The following is a 22,352-nucleotide window of genomic DNA, read 5'->3' as shown; positions in this document are numbered from 1 at the left end:
TTTTGCACCTTGTCTTGCCAGGAGATGTTCAGGGTTTTGCCCAGGCAGCGCATTTGGAAAGCTTCTAACTTCTTCTGGTCTGCCTTCTTGATGGTCCAAGCTGCTGAGCTGTATAGAAGAACAGGATAAACCAGTGCATTCACGAGCCGCAGTTTTGTTTTTTGTGCTACGTCTTTGTCTTGCCAGATTCTTTGGCGTTTTCTCCAGTGATCTCCATTCCGTACTTATTGCTGGTGTCATGGACTCTGTCAAGTAAAATCTGGAGAAACAGCTTCCGTCTCTGCTATGCTGTCGGAGCGATTTCGTCTGCAAAGCGTAGGTCCTGCAGTCTGTACCCGTCTACATTAATCCCAAACTAATCACACTCGGCAAAAGCCTGTCAGGATATTCTCCAAGGAGAAGTTGAACAGGTCAGGAGATAACGGGCAACCCTGCGGCACACCCATAGTAGTTAGAAACCTAGCCTGTTGGTGTGTTCTGTGCTTATCCTGATGCAGCTCTTAGCCTTGTTGTACAGATCCTTAATGATATTGATTAGTTTTCCAGGGACGCCATATTGTTGCAAGACATCGAACAAACCAAAATTCCATACACATCCGAGTGCCTTTTTGTAGTCAACAAACACAGCTAACACCTTTCCACCTTGTTTCTCCAACCGGTGTTGGATGAGAAGTCTTATCGATACACAACTATAAAACCTGGCATATACATGTAGTTGTGTAACTTTAAAACAGCATGGCTTCCATCTTGGCAGTTTTTAACTATACTCGGTCAAGCCCAAGATGCATTGTGCTATGTTTTTAGGATGCCATTTGTGTTGTGATTGTGATCTTTCTGGATCTAGATGTGTACAATGCTGAGTGTGTACGCATCGGCCCAAAAACATTTGGGCCAACTCCTCTCAGCATTAATACAACACACGGGACCTAAGGTTTTACGTCCCATACGAAGGAAGGACAGAGCTAAAAAGTTCAAACGTCTTGCTTTGAAAGCACTAAAGTGTCAAGATTCTCATCTGCTCACAACCGGACTTTCTCCTTTATTGCTCTGCGAATATGGAACAACCTCCCAGTACACATCAGAAATTGTAACTCTTTGACATTGTTCAAAAAATCTCTCAAAACTCTTTGTATCAGATGTAACATGTTGTAGTTATAGTTCCATTGGTTTTGCTCGTTTCAGCGCTTTGATCTTGATTTAAACAGTAAAGACGCTTTACACAAATTTAGTTGTTTTGTATTGTAAGACTGGAACTCAAATCCACACTCTGCTGATCAGAAAACACCAGAGAGCTTGAGTCTGTTAGTAAGCACAAACCATGACACACCATTAAGTCAGGAAAGTAAAAAGTACAAAGTCAGCCATTGTTGTTTTCAAGAATAGTGAATACAAAGTACTCTTATTTTTTTTTATTTCTGAACATCTTGATGTTTTTTCTCTAAGTAAATCAAATTAAAACATAGCCTAATGATTCAAGAATTTTTTTAACAAAAAAATGTACATCAGTAAAATTCTTGCTTAAAAGAAATAATAATAGAAAGGAGATTGCAAAAAGGGAAAGTACAACATTGCTTTCTTATGGTAATTCATGTAGCTTGAAAAAGAAGCATCTAGACCCCTTGCATTTAAATTATGCTATCCAGTCTGTCAGTTTTGTTTTGTATCTGCTGTGATTCAATCAGCTTTGCTCCTTGAAATCGGCACGGGTAACACAACTACGTATACACAGCAAATGTATTCCCCCCCAAAAAAAGTGCACTGCAGTATTATTCTTTGACATTATTTGTGATGCTGCATGTAAAAACCAGACAGTTTGTGACAAAACTCCAAACAAGGTTTTCATTTTCTCATCAAATAGATGAGAAGAAGAACTTTGAAATAAGACCTAATACGGGCTGATTGTTCTCAATTTCTGAATACTGTCCATTACATCACATCACATCATAACTGATGCTTCGGTTGTCTTTCCTTTTAATGCGAGTTCACCGTTTCTAAAAAGTGTTTGATTTTGGCGTCAAATTTGCTGATAGTCTTCACAAAAATAACACTGTATCAACGCTGAATTAAAGGCTGATTTTTAAAGGGGTATACTTTTGGTAAGTTTCAAAGACCAGCATCCTCACTAAATGTATCTCAACATATGCATAAAATAACAAACCTGTGAACATTTTTGGATGTGGTCATCGAAATTGCAGGAAGATCCTTGTTGCATAGAATTGTGTGCTGTTAGATTCCTGAGAAATGCTTTATGCTTGAAGCCTTTCTCAGATTCAAATTTGTGATTGGAAAAATACCTCTTTCTCTAAGACTACATTATCTCAAAGGGGGTCGATTCTAATAATAGTGTTTTATAATACCAACAGCTCTCCAATGCTCTTTACCAAGTAAGTTTTTATGGTCAATAACTTGTAAGAGTAATTACCAAAAGTACACCCTGCCTTTAAAGGCAGTGGACACTATTGGTAATTACTCAAAATAATTATTGGCATAAAACCTTACTTCGTGATGAGTAATGGGGGAGAGGTTGGTGGTATAAAACATTGTGAGAAACGGCTCCCTCTGAAGTGACATAGTTTTCGAGAAAGAAGTAATTTTCCACGAATTGTGATTTTGAGACCTCATGTTTAGAATTTGAGGTCTCGAAATCAACCATCTTAACGCACACAACTTCGTGTGGCAAGGGTGTTTTTTCTTTCATTATTATCTCGCAACTTCGACGACCAATTGAGCTAAAATTCTCACAGGTTTGTTATTTTATGCATATGTTGAGATACAGCAAGTGAGAAGACTAGTCTTTGGCAATTACCAATAGTGTCCAGAGTCTTTAATGAAAAACAAAAGTCAGTATCTTTTTCCAAAATTTCATGAAAGATTGAAAAGAAAATGCCTTCTGTACTTTCCCTTTAGATCCGATTGAGTTTGAATTCTGTGCGCTAGTCGTCACAAATGACTTCAAAACACTACTTGATTTTGAGCTTCTAAACATTGAATCACAAGTTCAACCTATGATGTATACTTGGTGAATATAAATAAGTTTAACAAAATTGCTTAGAGACTACAACATTGTAGTCTGAGGGATAACAATAACACATACAAACAATAAATAGCCCAGTCCAAGACCAGCTTTGAATATCGGAGTTACGTGTGTGTATTTCCTTTAACAGAGGGGAGGGGGGGGGGACTTGGCTTAAAGCTGATCTTTTTGCCACATTAAAACCTTTAGCCTTCAGCAGTCAACTTTAAAAAAAAAATGCTGTTGGATCCTAAGCCATCTACAACTATTTATTTTTATGTCTGTTGAATTTATGTGGAATTTTTTTTACACAAAATGTAAATTTCCCATATGACTCGTGTAGTATCTCGCCTGTTAGAAAGGCCCTGGATTATATAAGGTTATTTTTGTGTAAACAAATGTTATGTAGTCTATAGAGACGGTTGCTATGTGGAACAGTTCAAGCTTTGTTTAGCAACCTCCAGATGCGCAAACCCTAGTACAACTGTGCCATACACATTCATTCAACAATCTGTTTGGATGTTCACTGTCTCTAACGAAACTATGCAAAAGCTTGTCCCAAATCAAACAACAGAACACCCTTCTCTATAGTCTGAGGATTTCAGATTAAACTGGTAATGTGTGACTTAGCGAGTCAATGTACAAGACATTATTCGAAATCTAACTTGCAAATGGCCTAGCGTTTTAAAAGCTTCATACCTTCGTGCACTGATGACAACTGCAAAAGTTTGAAATCCGATAACAAAATGTACAGAAGCTGATACCATTTTGACTACTACATTTGGCCATTCGTAATGCATCACAGAGAGCGGCCCCTGTGTTGTACATGCGTTATCTACATTGGGGATGTTGCCACATAGTTACCATGAAAGGCTTGACAGCCGCTTTTGTACAGCCGCTTTTAACAATGCCACAGTTTAAAAAGAAAAAAAACAAAATTGTCGTTTTAAGATAAAATATGAAAACAATTCCTGCAATGTTTTGGTAAATGTTACCAAAATGCTTTCCTAATTTGCAAGAAAATAAAACAATATAAAATCTGAGCAAATAACAAGGAATAATGGCAAGGCAGCCTGAAGTCTTCCTGTTCTGCACAAATAATCTCCTCCAACAGCTCAAGAAGCTTCTTGAATTTCTGAGTATAACTCTTCCGCTCGAGTCCAATCGGCACTCAAATGCCACAAAATGGTGGCCTTCATTGTTTTTTATATATATATATATATACACACACACACGCATGTTCTTTGACCCGCTGAGTTGAGGACTTCTCTTTGCTCTTCTGATTGGGTTTGATGCAAAATCAAAGCAAGGGCGCCCTCGCTCTGTTGCACCACTCCAAGCCCTCGGTGTCCACGGGTAGACATGCTCACACACACGCACACACAAGAGTTTTGGTTTCACATGAAGATTGATCTAAAAGGAAAGGGTGCCCTCTATTGGCGGGGTGGAGAGCCTCCGGTCCTGCCATTGGAAGTTGATGGTTGGCTAGTTGTTGGTTGTCTCCCTGAGATCTTATTGGCCAAATTGCCTATAATTGCAGCCTAAAATGAGAACAAACCAAACACGAAAAGATGAAGAACTTAATAATAGCTAGAGTAACGCCTGGTTCATATACTTCTTGCGAATGCGATACAAATTTTGACGTCACAAATTCGCAACAAATAATTTGCTTTTTGGGGTTGAACAAAGAATTGACTAGAGTGGGATTCGAACCAACGACCTCCAGATTAACGTGCCGGCGCTCTACCAACTGAGCTATCTAGCCCTATATTGGCGGTGTCCCTATTTTGTCAATATCTTTGTTCGGGGGTGCCAGTCAGAACATAAGTTTAAATGTGCTCAACTACTGTGAAACATTCGCTGCCTAAACAGCCGTGTGAAGCCAAAATGCAGATATGGTCCCAAAACAGACTTGCACGGTCTATACCTGCTAGTGCGTCATTGAGAGTTCGCTTCAGAGAGAACATTTGTTGTAATAAAATATTTGAACCCGATAAAGTGCATGAGTTTGTTCCCTTCACGCATTAAAGCATTGTGCATAGGACCAAAGTCGTTCCCAAAATGTTTGAATATGCTTATAACTTACGATTAGTAAACAGGCAAATATTTGCTGATTTTGCAAGATCGATTTGACAAAAATAATGATAAATTAAAGCATTTTTTGAGACATAAACTGGACTCTCTCTGTGCAAAACTCAAGTGTCTGTGAGCATTGCCACCATCTTTGAAATAGTTCACCTGAGCCAATTATTTGTAAGGTCAGGATTTCACCACAATTTCATCGGCAAATGTGTTAGTCCAGGCTTCAACCATTTAACTTTGGCAACGCTACACCAAATTGTTAAAAAAGAATTTTAGGACTTCACAATTACAACAAACTATTGATCTCAGGCTTCGGCTATGAAGTGGCGTCAACATTTTGCTACCTCTGAGCATGCTGAGGACGGTGGGTCCAGGGAAAAAAATTGATGCCTGCATAAATACTCACTTGTTTAGACTTGATGGGCATTTTACGGATTGTTCCTCCTTGGTCTTGCATGAGGAGTGTTAGAGTCTGCATGTCGGCTGAACATTCCCACGTTAGACCCTGTCTGTAACCAACTGTCGGCAACACAGACTGCAACAAAGGTAGAGAACAGCGAGAAAAAACAAGGTTATCAAACATATTGGGTTCTTATAGAGCACTTTATCACACCCCTAGGGGCTTATTCAAGCGCTCATTAATTTTTCCTGCATGGTATGTGGAGCTACGTTTTTAATAATGAGACCTTCTTTCACCCAGGGGTAAATGGGTACCTGTGAGGGAAGAGATGGCTCTTGTGATTGGTTTAGCCGAGTAGCGCATATATTGCGCACAGGCTGTATACTCCCCAGGGGGCTGAGATGGTTTAAGGAATGATTTAAGGCCCAGTGACCAGGGGTAATAATGTCGGAAGCGCTTTGAGACACCCCTCGGGTGTGAAAAGCGCTATATAAAAACGGGTTATTATTATTATTATTATTATTACTTCATTATAGCACCATGTAATGGTTTACAAGGTGCTATGAAACAATATGCAGCCAACCTAATCAGGAAAACCGGGGGAACCTCTTCTCTTTATGATACAGTGCACTGGGTTCTTTTACATGCGTTACACAACACACAGAACCTACATGTACAGCTTTACGTTCCATTTGAAGGATGCAGCAATAATGGTAAAGTGTCTCATTTTAGACACACTAGTGTCACGACGTGGACTCTCACACTCTGCTGAGAGAGAGCGTCTACTAGAGCATTCCAAAGAGATGGTCAAGCATGTGAAAAAGAGTGGCCTCCCCAAGCTTGATTAGATCGAGTCATGTTGGGGAGCATGGTGCTTGTAGAAAAAAAAAGTCGTCTTGTAGAAACACTTAGCTGTATTGAATCCAGGCTGATCATGTATTGAATGATAGATGAGGAGTAGAACCCTGAAATGGATACGTTCATGAACTGGAAGCCAATGAATAGCTTGTAAAATTGCAGAGATGTGTCTGCGACATGCGTCTAGTAAGCGTGACAAGTCTGACAGCTGAATTTTGTTGACGTTGAAGACGATTTGTTTGGTTTTTGCAAGTTATATAGAACAAATGGAAAACTTTCATGAAAGTGAAGATATACCTTGCTGATTGCATTGATGAGATGAATTCCCCTTGAGTTGACGCCTACAAATACCGCTAGCGACCTATTGGATCCTGATGACTGGCGACCAGGTGAAGGACCAAGCTGAGCCGAACCAAAGAAATACGCCGAACCGTAAACATTGAACGCTCGACAGTGCTCTAGGTATAACAGGTGTAGCTTCTGTAAAGAGTGAGAAAATATGAATAGTTAACGGCTGTATGGCTTCTGACTGGCACCCCTGAACAAAGATATTGACTGATAGGGAGACAGCCAACATAGGGCTAGTTAGCTCGGTTGGTAGAGCACCGGCATGTTACATCGGTGGTTGTTGGTTCAAATTCTGTTTCAGTTAATTTTTCATTGTTCAAACTCAAATCAAAATAGAGTTAGTTGTAGCAAACTGCTTACAAACCAAAAGGACCAAAAGAAAAGGCCTTTTCAGCCTTGAGAAAAACTGCTGGGGTGGAAACATCAGGCCGCTAACTACGATGTGACCTATGTTTACATTCAAACCGCCCTCTGTTGACAAAACACTGTATACGTCAGGTTTCGCCGGGCAAAAAGGCGCGTAGTCATGGTAAGATTGCATACACTTTCTAGCTGGCTGCCAAAACACGAAGGTTTTGCCCGACGGTATGCGCGCGAATCATGTTATGGTTTTTGAGTGACGTCAGTGGTCACATCGTCTACATAGAGTCAAACAAAAGTTTAAGTAATTTGTCCTCCACTTGATGAGATTATTTTTGTACAAATATATCCATACACAACACGGGCCTATTCGCAAATTAAAATTGACAATTAGTTGTAAAAAAATAAAAGTTTGAGAAACCTTAAACTGAGGATTGATTGCTTTGCACTCACCGTGACATCTTTGACTCCCTTTTGTGTGATGTTCCGATGCTCGGCTAGTATCTTCTGTGGCCAATTAACGGAGCGCCCTCCTTGGCTAACTGTGTCCAGCTTCATGGCTGGGATGAAATGTCGTAGGTTCACATTACTGTTCAAGGAAAAAAATTGTGTCAAATGAAAAATATAACGCAATAGTTTTTGTAGAATCTGACTTAAGATGCTTACGTGAAATAAAAGTGTGAAAAAATGAGGAATTATTTTATACTTTCACAATTTATTTTTTGAGAAATGTAAAAATAAACTTACCTGAGAAAAGTTGGTTTGTGTTTTCTAGCGTCATGATCACCGTAGACAATCTGGAAATTGTTGAAAAAAAAAAAAAAAATGCAATTTGACAAAGAGTAATATTTGAGGGTAAAGTAAGGTGTGGACATCAAATTTGTATGGATTGAAAGAGTTTTTTATTTGATTTTTAAAATTATTTTATGAGAGATTGCCTAAAATCATAATTTTTTTAGTTTTACCTGCATATATATTCCTGCTAACGTGATGGCGTCTGCATCGCTGCAAGGGTACATTCCCTTTAGTACATTTAATAAACACTCGTCAAAAAACATCTTCACTGCCTGCGGGTCTTTTATCTACAAGAAAAAGAGAAGAGAAAAAAGTTTAGAGTATATCAGATTTAATTTTAAAGCATGCAACCGACATTGGTTACGAAGACGAGTATCCGGTATTTGATTGAAGGCTTATTGATGAATAAGGAACTTTTGTGAGATGAGAGTATTGATAAGAATAACTATCAATATAAATAGTAGACCTGCAGGACCAACCATGTATATTATCTCTCATGAGTGAGTGTTGGCTCTGAAACGAGCCGGTTTGGTCTCGACGTTTCGAACAGTATACTCTGCTCCTCTTTAGGAGATTGATGTACGTGGGAGCGAGGCCATGTGTTAAAATTTGGCTTAAAATTTCGACTAGCTTGCTCTAGTCATCGTCATGACCAAAGTACATTAAAAACGTAACGTGAGTAACTGTGGAATTGCCCAAATGGACTCAAACTTACCGCCCTCTCATCTTCTACGGAGAGTAGTGCGTCCCTCCTTAGATACAGTAATGGCTGCTCTGTTTCTGGATTGTAGTTGGTTAGTTGCCGTATAATCATGCTCCATTGCTTTACATGTAATACTGGTTTATGCTCTGGTCTCATTTGTAAATCTAAAAAGAGGAAATTTGTTTACATTTAAAGAGTTATAATGAAAAATGTCACTAGATGACGTCTTGTTCATAAAACTTTTCCAAACTGAGAAATGATATTTGTGGGGTGTCGTGGCCAGCGGATAAGAGCACCAAACTCAAGCTCTGGTGTTTCTGATCAGCAGAGTGTGGGTTCGAATCTCGGTTGGGACACTTGTGTCCTTGAGCAAGACCATTTAATATAATTGCTTCTCTCAACCCAGGGGTATATGGGTACCTATGAGGACAGATATGGTTCTTGTGGTTGGTTTAGCTTAGTGCGCTACATGTTTGGCGGCACAGGCTGTAAACTCCCAGGGAGATGAGATGGTTTAAGGAATTAAAAGGCCCAGTGATCAGGGTAGGGCACAGGCTGTAAACTCCCCAGGGAGATGAGACCATTTAAGGAATTAAATGGCCCAGTGATCAGGGTAATAATGTTGGAAGCGATTTGAGACATGTTGTATAAAGTGCGTGAGAAAAACTTAATATTGTTATTATATTATTATTAAACCCATGGAATACTTACGTAAGCTTTGAGATGCGATCCAAAAAGCAAAAGCGTGCTGACAGCCTCTGGGTAAATCTAATTGCTGGAGGAAAGGAACAAAGATATAAAATTTTACTCGCGATCCATATTGCAAAAGCGTGCTGACAGCCTCTGGGTAAATCTAATTGCTGGAGGAAAAGAACAAAGATATAATATTTTACTCATATTTAGTCAAACTGACATGTTTGAAGAAACATTTGTACATGTACTTCTGCTCAATCATGAGGTTGTTTTGCCTCATTTTACCCTGTTTATCAAAGATTCCTTTCAACTGAACACACTAGAAATCTACGAGTGTAAGAAAAAAAGAAGCCTTTTAACAGCCGCATTTTCAAAAAGGTTAAATCTGAAAGATATGACCTCAGTTCTTCAAATAAAATGTCATTTCCAGCATACCTTTTAAAGTCTTTAAAATTCAAAAGGTCATGTTCAATAAGGTCACATCAGAAAGATATGACCTCAATTATTTCAATAAGATGCCATTTCCATCATACCTTTAAAAGCTGTGAAACCGTTGTATTGCTGCCTGCCGTTAAGTCCAACATGACATGAGACCCATCCAGATCCATTAGGTGGACAGCTATTCTTATTGGCTGTCAACAAAAACAAAATCAAAACTGAATCAAAATCAAATTATTTTTGAATGACCCACTATGGACATTTTGGGTGCACACTAAAGTGATTAACTACTATTGTCTAATGCATTGTTTTTTGTTTTGAATCTTGACCCCGTTATTTACAATTCGCTTCGTTCAACTTGATTTTTTGTCTTCTGAGTGGTAAGGTTCATTTTGTCTTCTGAGTGTAGGGTCATTTTGTCTTCTAAGAGTAAAGGTCATTTTGTCTCCTAAGAGTAAAGGTCATTTTGTCTTCTAAGAGTAAAGGTAATTTTGTCTTCTAAGAGTAAAGGTCATTTTGTCTTCTAAGAGTAAAGGTCATTTTGTCATCTAAGAGTAAAGGTCATTTTGTCTTCTAAGAGTAAAGGTCATTTTGTCATCTAAGAGTAAAGGTCATTTTGTCTTCTAAGAGTAATAAAGGTCATTTTGTCTTCTAAGAGTAAAGGTCATTTTGTATTCTCAGTGTAAGGGTTATTTTGTCTTTCAAGCGCTTGGGTCATTTTGACTTGTGAGTGTAAGGGTAATTTTGTATTCTCAGTTTTAGTGTCATGTTGTCTCTTGAGCGCTTGGGTCATTTTTGTCTTCTGAGCACAAGGGTCAAAGTTCAGCGTACTTCTTTCTGCACGGCTTCTGTAATGAGTTCCACACACATCTCCCAATCATTCTGCCGAGATTCTTTACAGAGCTGTAATGGCGTCCTCTCCTCCTTATCCACAACCGTCTGGGAAAAAAGTAAGAAAAAATATACAAAATTTTACGACAACTGTAAAGGATTTGAGGCATTGCATGGTGAGGTATCAATATACATTTGCTTTGCCTGACCATGACTAGAGTAAGCTGGTCGAAACGTTGAGACTATTTAAGAACTCACACTGCGGTAGTGAAGTTTATACTAATTGAAAAGTCCACTTGATCTACTAAAGCTAAAGTAGTAGTCCCGGCCGATTTTGTACCTTCCGCCCAGGTAGTAGTTAATAAGTAGGACAGTTCTTTAATGAGAAGTCTCCCAAATTCTAAAAAACTACTTTGCGGTAGTAGAATACATAGCAAGATAGTTCTCCAAAGAACAAACTCTACATGGCAAGACACACATGACGTTACTGCAAAACCAAATACATATAGTTTGGTTTCAAAAACTGATTAGTCAACTTTCCCCAAGGCTTACCTTATCTATATCAGGGTGGGTGACTAGGAGTTGTACACAAGCTGCATGTCCACGGAATGCGGCAAAATGATACGGAGTCGAGCCGTTCTCATTCCTGCAGGGATAAATTGCACAAAAAAGTTTCAGTTTAGCGCGACGAGTTCTTAACGGGACTGGACACCTAAGGTAATTGTCAAAGACCAGTTCTAACTTAGTGTTACATCCAAACATATGCATAAAATAACAAATCTGTGAAAATTTTGACTCAATTGATTATTGAAGTTGCAAGAGATTAACTGGAAAAAAAACCTTGTTGTACAAAGTTGTGTGCTTTCAGATGCCTAATGAAAGGCTTCAGGCCTGAAGTCTTTTAGTATTTGAGTGAAAAATTACCTCTTTCTCAAAATCTTTGTAACTTCAGAGGGAACCATTCTCACAATGTTTTGTACTATCAACAAACTATGCAAACAACTATTTTGAATATGTATACCAAAAGTGTCCAGTGCCTTATTCTCATGCTTTGTAAACAACAATAGAAACAAACAACAAAAGTACATGTATGGAGAAAAATGCAATACTTACTCTGCATTGGGTGAGCACCTTCCATTTTGTAACAGCGCCCTCACAGCATCAGCATGCCCATTCCTAATAGAAGTGAAAACAAAAAACAGTGCTCTGTTTAATTTAAAGAAGTTAAGACATGTCCTTGAGCAAGACACTTAACTTTAATTGAATCTCTTCTCCCAGGGAGTAATGGGTACCTGTAAGGGCATAGAAAGTTCTTGTGAGTCATTTAGCTTTGTGCGCTACATCCTTGGCAGCACAGGCTGAGATGGTTTAAGGAACAAAATAAATTGCCAAGTGACTGGGGTAATAATGTGTTTATGAAGCACAAAGATCATTCATGAAATTGCGCTTAAGCTGTTATTCTTTAATTAAAAGTTTACCCACAAGCTGTGCCAAAATGATTTTCCTTTTCTACGAACGAATTTTCAACTGGTTTAGATCATAATGGGATTTTAGGCATTGCATGGTGAGGTATCACACATGGTGTTACTGCAGACAGGGCGAAGTCCACAAAGTGTCATGGCCGAGTGGTTATAAGAGCATCGAATTCAAGTTCTGGTGGTTAAGTCATCGGAGTGTGGGTTCGAATCCCGGTCGTGACACTTGTGTCCTTGAGCAAGATACTTTACTATAATTTCTTCTCTTCACCCAGGGGTATAAATGGATACGTGCGAGGGTAGAGGTTGATATTGTGAAGGCAAAAGCCTTTGGAGCGATATAAACTGTTGCCCAGAATGTTTGTACTACTTGCCAGGTAGATTTTGTTCTTTAGAGAACTATTTTGCTTTATATTCTACTACAGCGGAGTGGATTTTCGGAAAGCGGGAGACTTCTCAGTACTGTAAAAGATTCTCCTGCTTTTTAACTACTACCCGGGCAGAAGGTAGAAAATCGACTACTGCTTTAGCTTATAGTGGATCATTGTTAACTTCACTACCGTGGAGCGAGTTGTTAATTTAGTAACTCAAAAGACATATCTTTGTTCAAACTTAAACTATCCGAAGAGATTTATCACTGGTACTCACCAGCAGGCATAGTGAAGCGGTACCCACGAGTGCATATCCGGCTGATCTGCATGGTAACCAATGACAACAAGTTGTCTTATCGTGTCTGCGTCGCCCTCGTAGGCAGCACTGTGAAGTGGAAACTGGTCGACCCAACTAAGAAAAAAAGTTGAACGAAAAAGATTCGGTGAAAGGCATTGGACACTGTAAGTTGCAAGACAATAATGAAAGAAAAACACCCTTGTTGCACAAACTTGTGTGCTTTCAGATGCCTAAAAAAAGCTTCAGGCCTCTGGAGTATGTTTTATGTCAAGTGCTTATGAAAATCTGGAGCTTGCTCGATATCGAATAAATTAACATGTTTATTTGTTTGTACATTTTCAACTACTACAAGTCTATCTACCTGGTAGAAAAAAAATAATAATTTGAAAAGGCGGATGAAATAAATAGGTGCATCAGAATGATTAAAAAGTTTGAAATTATTAGACGTGATAATGACTTACTTGTCAGGGGGGACGTGAATGACTGTCCGCTGGCCTCCAGTTTGTGGCGCCCTCATCTTGCCGTAATCGGGCACCCCCATGCCAAAAAATGGATTGATCACAACTTTGTCAGCGCTGATGAAGTCATTGAGTTTCTGTGTAAAACAAAATCAAAGTTAAACTTAAGGCACTGGACACTATTGGTAATTACTCAATCAAAATAGTTGGTGGCATAAAAACTTACTTGGTAAAGAGCAAGGGAGAGCAGTTGATAAAATAAAACTTTGTGACAAACGGCTCCCTTTGAAGTAGCATAGGTTTTTAGAAAGAGGTTATTTCTCAAAAAAATAATAAAAGACTTCAGGTCTGAAGCCTTTTAATAGGCATCTGTCATGTCTGAAAGCACACAAATTTGTACGAAAAGTGTGTTTTTCTTTAATTATTCTCCCTCGCAACTTCAACAACCAATTGATTAAAAAATTGCACTGATTTGTTATTTTATGCATCAGTTTGGATACACCAAGTGAGAATACTGGTCTTTGACAATTACCAAAGGTGTCCAATGCCTTTAAACATTTTGCTATCTGGTTAGTAGCTGTTTTGACTGTACTTATAAATGTTGACACTCTCTCTTACCGGGTCTTCAACCGGAAAATCTGTTTGTGGAAGGAATACTGGATTGATAATGGCTGTATTGCAATGTTCCAACATCTTCATTTTGGTCAATGCTTCAGTAGGAGACGCTCTGTACTCAAACTGGTTGATCTCCGTCACGTACGCCGGGTTCGTTACATTCCGTCGGATCCTCTCTTCGGCCGACCGCCGATATCTCGGCCCGGAATGGTGATGCATGCTGGACGGCTCGGGGGACGATGAATATTTCAAGAGAAACATTCACTGTTCGTTTGTGGTTCACCAAAGAGTTCATCAAATTAGTTATTTTGGTGTTTGTGATGCCTGCCACCGACGTCGGCTATACATTATCATCACCCATTATGGAATTATACAAGACACCAGTATTCTATGAATATCTCATTACTGATGAATCGCTATGTTATCCTGTGTATGAAAAGGGTTGCCATCTTGGCTAACTTGACTCTTGTCTCTTGATGAATTGTAAGCTTTCTGTAAAAAGAACATAGAAAAAGTAGGATTTAATAGATGTTAAATTAGCATTGGGATAAAGAATAATCACTTTTGTTTTTTAACCATACAACGATGTGTGTTTAGCACTGTACACTCAGTGTATACCCGAACTCGCGAAAAATAGGGTGCTATAATAATAAAAAACTAACACTAAAGTGAAAAAAAAACAAAACAAATAAATAAATAAAATAAAAATACAATCAATAACAATCAGGTGTATAGGGTTTAGATACTTACATAGATAATTAAAAATAGTTTATACTTAAAAACGACAAAAACTGATTACTATCTAATTGAAAAGGGCCAGAATTATGTTCATTAATTTATGTTAAGAGTATTTGTTTACAGAAGAACTCTCATTTAGAATTTACTAATTTGAATATAATAAATTTAAACAATAACATATAAACAAACTTACTTAAGCTTCTTCACAGAAAAAAAGTTAACGTAGGATAGACTGACCATTTCAAATTAAACATTTGGAACTTAAACTTCTAAAGCTACAATTTTATTTTCAATGATTTAAAAACACAATCAAAATATTAATAAGTTTCACACGCTGTGTTTTGTTTTTATTTTGTAAAATAAATGTTAATTTATTTTTCATAGTTTAAATCACTTGTCACTGATAAAATTAGTAATACAGGAGACAACGAAACTACAAATATTTTTCAAGCAACCAAGTTATGTTGAACGAAATGTAAAATGATCAGTGGTAATACATTGTGTAGGCTGTTGCAATGTTGATATCGAACGCGTATACAATAAGGTCCCGTTGTGTTTTGTGTATGATCAAGGAATGAAAACAATCTGCAGATGTGTCATTTTTTAAAAGCTGACAGAAAATAATCAAAACAGACTTTTGTTCTAAAAATTTCACACTTACCTCACAAAACATCAGTTTTACATATTCAAATGGTTTGCAGTTGTCTAAAAAGAACACAAATGATAGAACTCAGCGACTCCACCCAGTAAAGAAATGATCAATTTATTTAGGCCACGGTACGATTGTGATTCAGTTTCCCCGATGACCTCACTGCTGTTTGAGGTCAAACTGTAGTCTTTCTTACCAGTCACTAAGGATTGAAAAGTAATCTTGACCGTAAAAGCTATAGCGCGCCCTCCTACGGCATGATTTAACCAACTTTACTGGAAATTTGCCCCACTAACTTTAAATAGCGCCCCCATGTGCTGAAGTTGTCATGTTATGACTGAATCAAAATGGCGCTGCCCATGCACGTGTTGACAACTTTGCGCAAAGTAAATGCCAGAACAATTTGCAGAGTTGATCATCACTTACGTGCTTTTCATTGGACTAAGCCTAGCAGATTTCACCCTATACATTCGGTGAGGACGCACAATGTCAAGTAAGTTCCTCTAATCTATTCTATTTTCTAGTTGGCTAAAAATTTTGCATCCGGCCGCCGCCCACTTTTTAAAATAAACTTTTGAGTATTGTTGTAGACCCAGTAACTGGGGCGCTGTATTCCTTTTTCGAAATGTTGACATTTTCTGTCATACTAGTTATGACAGAAAATGACGGAAAATGTCAAAATTTCGAATACAGCGCCCCAGTTACTGGGTCTACTATTGTTGTCATTATTATTGACATGGTTATTCAAGTCTTAATTTTGTTATTAATTTATCAGACAATTTTCCGTATGGCGCCACTATTTTTTCATTCGATATGAAGTAAGAAATTATATAATGTACCTCAATGAGATATCCCTTTTTTGTAAAAATTATCGAAACAGTGGTGGCGCCATACGGAAAGTTATCCAATTTATCTCCCTTCTTTTCCTATCAGTTTATTTATAAAAAATATTTAGATCGAAAAATATATATCCTTACTTAGCTTTTAAGACAGGTTGACAGAAAACTAGACTCGGCACAGACTGTTGACTGTTTTAAGTTGTTAAAACTTAAAGTAAGATAGAAAATAGTACCAAGTAAATGTAAAAATTATAAAAAATAATTTTTTGTTTGTGTCTAAATAAGGGAATCAATGTGTGGTGAAGAGGTTTTTAACTAGTGGTTTAAACCCAACGAGGCCTGGTTCTTGATAATTTTACCGAGACGAAGTCGAGGTAAATTATCAAGAACCACGCCTCGGCGGGTTAAAGCCACTAGTTAAAAAACGCTTCAACACACTTTGATTCCCATTCATAAATACCTTTTTGTTAAAAAAAAAAACGAAAAGCAAAAATTAGAATTTTTCAATGATTTCTTTCAACACAACACCCCTCCAGCTATGAAATGGTAAGGCCCAGTCAAGGCCCTCGGGTAAACAACTCCTTATAAGGGAATGCTGTGCGCGTTGCGCGTATCGCTTGATGTGGCATAGCTGTCTCGGCCGTTGCACTCGACCAAATAAGAATGAAGAAACTGTCTTATAAGCACAGGTGCAAACTCGCGTGTCACGCCCATGTTTCAACACTTTTTGCTGGTCATAAACAAAGGTTTATACACACCCACGTGACGCACTCTCCACCAATAGGAATAGCGAAACTGTCTGAGGTATTTATGAATGGCAGATAAATGATTAATATGACCAGTCAGTGCGCATGGTGCAGTAGTCTTGATATCGCTGCTCGCTGCACTTTTTAAGGTCCCTCCACATGAGTGCGCAAAAGTTCCGTACACAATTATAAAGGCCAAAACCTAGTGATGTCGCAATCAACTCCTTGTGAGGAATATTACAAAAAGAGAAGTAAACTCCAACTGGCAACATCCATCGAAAAAAATAATAAAACCCAAGGAGGGGTTTAGGTACTCCTAGACATGCTAGAACTATGAGGTTTCTTCCGCTATTGTCTCAGGAGATGATAGCGAAACAAACCTTATGTCATAGTTCTAGGAGTAGGGTTTTTAGGGAGAAGAGGATTGACCTAGTCGTTCCGCTATCATCTCGAGTCCACAGACGATAGCGGAACAAACCTCATAGTTCTTATCTAGGAGTAGAACTGACCATGATACTATAATTGGACTGGCTGGCACCAAATGGAATTAAAAACTGCTGATGCAGATGTCAAGTAGGAGCTGTAGTAAGTTGAGACTGAACATTTTCCCATTGTTGACTATTTATCCTATTACAAACGTCTCTTCTGTAGATTCTTCAGCCAGTCTACCAGCCTCTGGTCTTCACATGATGAAAAGCAACCCCAGTCAGACAGACCTGGACTACTGAAACGACTTCTGCATAAATCAGACGATATATTCTGTGCAGTTTTGGGTAGAATCTCACCATGGATGCTGCAAGAATACGGGCACTTCAAAATTGGTAATTTATTTGTAAGGCCATGTCACACCTAGGGCAATTTACAGGCAACCAGTTCCAATCATAAGGTATAGCCAGAGGGGTGTCTGTGTGTCTTTTGGACACCCTCTTTATCTGTAATTTACGTGTAAATATATTGTAATTGAACAATTTGGACTCCCAGATCCAAAATTTCCAGAAACTTAGGACATCCTTTTTACCAAATCCTGGTTTAAACCTTGGTTCCAGGCAATCCTCAAAAAGGAAATTCATTCTCTTTTAATTTCCTCATTATTTTCTTGGGGATTGTGAGTTACAGCTGAAGAAGAATGTCTCTTGTGCTGCTGAAGTGTTCATTGTGCATGCGGTGCAGTAAGTTGCCTCCAAGTTGCCTGTAAAAATTGCCCTGTGTCTGGTAGTTTTAGTATTTCCGAATCCTTGTCTCTGAGTCCCCACCCCTCGACAGTATTCAGGCCTGGAATTTTCATCTTTGAGAGGGCAAAGCCATTTTTATTTTCATAGTGCACTTCCATTGGGAAAACCTGAAAGTCTATGGGAAAATTTTGAAGGGGCACCAAGACCAAGACTAATAAAGTCTTAAAGACACTGGACACTATTGGTAATTGTCAAAGATCACTCTTCTCACTTGGTGTATCTCAACATATGCATAAAATAACAAACCTGTGAAAATTTGAGCTTGATCGGTCGTCGGAGTTGCAAGATAACTATGAAAAAAAAAAAATCTTGTCACACGAAGTTGTGTGCGTTTAGATGGTTGATTTCGAGACCTCAAGTTCTCGAAATCAAATTCGTGGAAAATTACTCCTTCCTCCAAAACTAGGTCACTTCAGAGGGAGCTGTTTCTCACAATGTTTTATACCACCAACCTCTCCCCATTACTCGTTACAAAGTAAGGTTTTATGCCAATAATTATTTTGAGTACCGGTAATTACCAATAGTGTCCACTGCCTTTAAAGCAATCGCACAACATCGGTAAACAGTATACTGCAGTATTGTCCAAAGGCCCACACTTCGTGTATCACAACTTATATATAAAATAACAAACCTGTGAAAATTTAGGCTCAATCGGTCATCGGAGTCGGGAGAAAATAACGGGAAAACCCACCCTTGTTTCCGGACGTGTCATGACATGTGTTTAAAATAAATCTGTTATTCTCGATATCGAGAATTGATAATTGTTTTAATGTTTTCTCAAAAAGTAAAGCATTTAATGGAATAATATTTCAAGGGAAGTCTTTGACCATTACCTTCTGTAAACCCTTGAAGTTATTTGTAAATCTATGAACTTTTAATTTTTGTTCTTTTCAGAAAGTGTCCAATGGCCTTAAGCCCATTTCCCAAGTCCCTGCCAGGGGTGACGGATCTTTTTCTTCAGCTGCGCCATGCATGTTGAACTCTCTACCACTTAATCTTAGATCTTGTCTTTGTACCACAAAAATCAAGTCTCTTCTTAAAACTTATCTTATGTCACAGGTTTTCAAGGACTAATTTTGTTGTGTCTGTTTTTCTTTCAATTTGATTATCATTTTACTGCGCCTTGAACACCCAGCAGGGTGGATATGTGCACATTTCAAGTCCTTATTTATTATTATTAAAAACAGGCAAGGAGATGGCATCTCGCAGACAGGCAGGAAGCTCAATTATGTTTCCTGATTTGTATACTTTCTTAAATATTTCTTTCAGGTTTGGTAAAATTCACTGGAGATGTTAAAACGGTTTATTACATCAATAAGAAGATCAGGAAAGAAAATCTACAACTCGGCGATCTGCATTGGAAAGAACTCTACCTCAAGAAACAGGTATTATTAAAACGCTGGCTACTTAAATACAGTGGACACTATTGGTAATTGTCAAAGACTAGCCTTCACAGTTGGTGTATCTCAACATATGCATAAAATAACAAACCTGTGAACATTTGAGCTCAATCAGTCATCAAACTTGCGAGATAAAAATGAAAGAAAAAACACCCTTGTCACACGAAGTTGTGTGCGTTTAGATGGTTGATTTCGAGACCTCAAGTTCTAAATCTGAGGTCTCGAAATCAAATCAGTGGAAAATTACTTCTTTCACGAAAACTATGGCACTTCAGAGGGAGCCGTTTCTCACGATGTTTTATATCGTCAACCTCTCCCCATTACTTGTCACCAAAAAAGGTTTTATGCCAATAATTATTTTGAGTAATTACCAATAGTGTCCACAACCTTTAAGGAAATCGTGCTTTTTATTCAACAGCACCTAATTTATGGACTAATTTGCTTTTAGAGCTTTTCTGAAGGCTTTTTCTGAAAGCATTTCTAAAAGCTACAGTCACATTATTCGTAAATTGCATTCACAAAGTCATTTTAAATTCTTTTTTTTTTTGCAGATTTACAAATAACTTACAGGGTTTACATAAGGTAGTGGTGAAAGACTTCTCTTGAAATATTATTCCATGAAATGCTTTACTTTTTGAGAAAACAGTTAAACAATATCAATTCTTGATATCGAGAATCACGTATTTATTTTAAACACATGTCATGACACGGCGAAACGTGCGGATACAAGGGTGGGTTTTCCCGTTATTTTCTCCTGACTCCGACGTCCGATTGAGCCTAAATTTTCACAGGTTTGTTATTTTATATATAAGTTGTGATACACGAAGTGTGGGCCTTGGACAATACTGTTTACCGAAAGGGTCCAATGGCTTTTAGAAAGCATTTGGTGATGTGCAGTGGGTTGTTTATCTGTCATTTTTGTTTTGGTTTATATTTTATTGTGAACTATAAAATGCTTGATTGTTGTTTTTGTTTTACTGTATTATGGTATGGTGTTCATGCACCTTTTTTGTCAATTAAGCTACGATTTCTATTTTGCTTTTTTTTTTTACTTGTGTACTTTTTCTTAAACTTCTCTGTGTAATTTCCTTGCGGTATTTTTTTACTGTTATGCGCCCTCGAACTAGCTGGTCCTGGAGAGAGCGCAATATAAATTAAATGATTAATATAGTACTTGATGATTACATTAACCAATGAACCATTTGCCCTTTGGTCGAAAGCCTTTCTTAATCATTCAGAATGAGTTTTATGTTGCATGTCATGGCTGAGCAGTGTAGTGCATTGGACTTCTGATGGCCGAATCATTGGAGTGTGGGTTCAATTCCTGGTCATGACTCTTGTCAATCAAAATTGTTCCCATCCCTTTGGGCTCCCGGATCCCATACCGTAAAGGTTTCGCACTTTGCACTCTCATAGGGCCCCTCCATTTTTTTGGAATAGTCTTCCTGTGCATATTCGCCAGGCTTATGCATACACTGTTATAAGTCTCTGTTAAAGGCACCGTACACGTTTGGTAATTGTCAAAGACCAGTGTTTTCACTTGGTGTATCCCATCATAAGCTTAAAGTGCTTATGGTTACAGTAGTGTGCGCCTCCGTGTTGCCCTCTCACACTGCTCTCGTTTATTATGGTGTCTTTTCTGCATTCATCATAAGTAAGCATATTTTTGTTGGATCATCTGATAGTTAAACTCCTGTGGAACCAGTACGACAATTTTAAAGGCTCTTGAGTGGACTTTTACTGATCTGTAGAGGAGGGAACTTTTTGACTTTTGCTGATAGAATTATATGCCATCTCTTCCACACACCCCCACCATTACAACTTGCTTACTCAACCCCTGTACACAACGCTATAGCTACTGTTGCCTTGACAATACAACTACTGTTCAACAATGGAGCAAGTTGACTTCACGACCATTGTCTTCTTTGTCCTTCTTTGCAATGGAAAGTGTATCCAGTGTTCCACCCCCCTTCCACAGAACAATACACCAGCGACAGTCAAGTATTGCTATGGCAGCCCTGTGTGTTATTACGCCAACTCAACCGCTACCTTTAACCTGTTGCTTTTAAGATCGGGAGACATTTGTCCCAACCCTGGTCCTGCATCTCATGAACCTGACAGCCATGGAAACATTTCAATGACACTGAATGATAAGGTAACTTACGAGCAAAGCTTTCTCCATAGCCTTAATCCGTCCAATCTACATACACGTACCCACAGACTGGAGAAAGATGTATGGGAAAGAATGTTATTTCTTGGTATTTCTAAGAAGGGAAAGACACATCGCGGGCGAAGATCCCCTAGAAAACAGGAGGAAATTGCTATTAGAAGGAATCTCTTCCATCGAACCAGTATTTATTCTACACCTGAACTTAATAATAACCAGTTATTGCTCTGCACCATAAATGCACGTTCACTCCGGAACAAATCCACGGAATTTCAGGACTATGTTAATGACAATGGATTTGATATAGTGTGCATTTGCGAAACCTGGCTGACTCCATTGGATGACGCAGTAATTGCTGATCTGACCCCAACTGGCTACATCTTTAAACACCAGCCAAGAGCTAGCCGACGAGGAGGTGGAGTTGGCATTTTATTTCGTGATGTACTGAATGTCAATGTCAAATCTTCTCCGGACTATCAATCTTTCGAAACAATGTCTGCTACCATAACTTCTACCGGTAGAAGTGTGGACCTTATTGTTGTCTACAGACCCCCTGGGCACCAATATCCTTTTGCCAACTTTGTGGACGAGTTTACACCCCTTCTCGAAGATTCTACCTTGAAGTGTACTCCGCTTGTAATAACTGGTGACCTGAACATTCATTTTGATAATGTATCGGCTCCTAACACCAAACGCTTCAATGACTTGCTTGTCGGTTATGGTCTCAGGCAGAGAATCTTGTCACCGACCCATGACCATGGTCACATCCTTGATGTTTTCATCACACGCATTGCTGACAGCAATTTCTTCTCTGACCTTGATGTTGTTCCTGGCATTTCTGAC

The 22,352-nt window shown here is 38.5% G+C and overlaps 2 protein-coding genes across 6 annotated transcripts in view; one reads left to right on the top strand and one right to left on the bottom strand.

Moving 5' to 3' along the window:
* Window positions 1-1,253: 1,253 nt before the first annotated feature.
* LOC139939947 (krev interaction trapped protein 1-like) lies at window positions 1,254-15,278 on the bottom strand. Its single transcript, XM_071936116.1, has 16 exons — window positions 15,138-15,278; window positions 13,742-14,230; window positions 13,127-13,260; window positions 12,645-12,779; window positions 11,635-11,697; window positions 11,074-11,167; window positions 10,522-10,629; window positions 9,786-9,884; window positions 9,271-9,334; window positions 8,572-8,723; window positions 8,027-8,143; window positions 7,809-7,858; window positions 7,515-7,650; window positions 6,651-6,833; window positions 5,502-5,630; window positions 1,254-4,554 (listed from the first exon to the last, which is right to left on the bottom strand). Exons 2-16 carry the CDS (start codon window positions 13,997-13,999, stop codon window positions 4,447-4,449), a joined length of 1,830 nt encoding a protein of 609 aa, XP_071792217.1. The 5' UTR covers window positions 14,000-14,230; window positions 15,138-15,278; the 3' UTR covers window positions 1,254-4,446.
* Window positions 15,279-15,459: 181 nt separating this feature from the next.
* Window positions 15,460-22,352, top strand: part of LOC139939506 (LETM1 domain-containing protein 1-like) — a 24,586-nt gene continuing 17,693 nt past the window's right edge. For all 5 annotated transcript variants that reach the window (XR_011786320.1, XR_011786318.1, XR_011786319.1 and 2 more), the window contains exons 1-3: window positions 15,460-15,618; window positions 17,362-17,531; window positions 19,212-19,327. Coding sequence is in view for 1 of the 5 variants with exons in the window: in XM_071935471.1 (XP_071791572.1) it covers window positions 15,473-15,618; window positions 17,362-17,531; window positions 19,212-19,327 (432 nt within the window). In the remaining 4 variants the exon portion in view is untranslated. The remainder of the gene's footprint in view (window positions 15,619-17,361; window positions 17,532-19,211; window positions 19,328-22,352) is intronic.

This window comes from Asterias amurensis, chromosome 7, assembly GCF_032118995.1.
Source record: "Asterias amurensis chromosome 7, ASM3211899v1".
NCBI classification, from domain to species: Eukaryota; Metazoa; Echinodermata; class Asteroidea; order Forcipulatida; family Asteriidae; genus Asterias; species Asterias amurensis.
The sequence above is the reverse complement of the archived record's forward strand: the minus strand, read 5'-3'. Positions and strand labels throughout refer to the sequence as shown.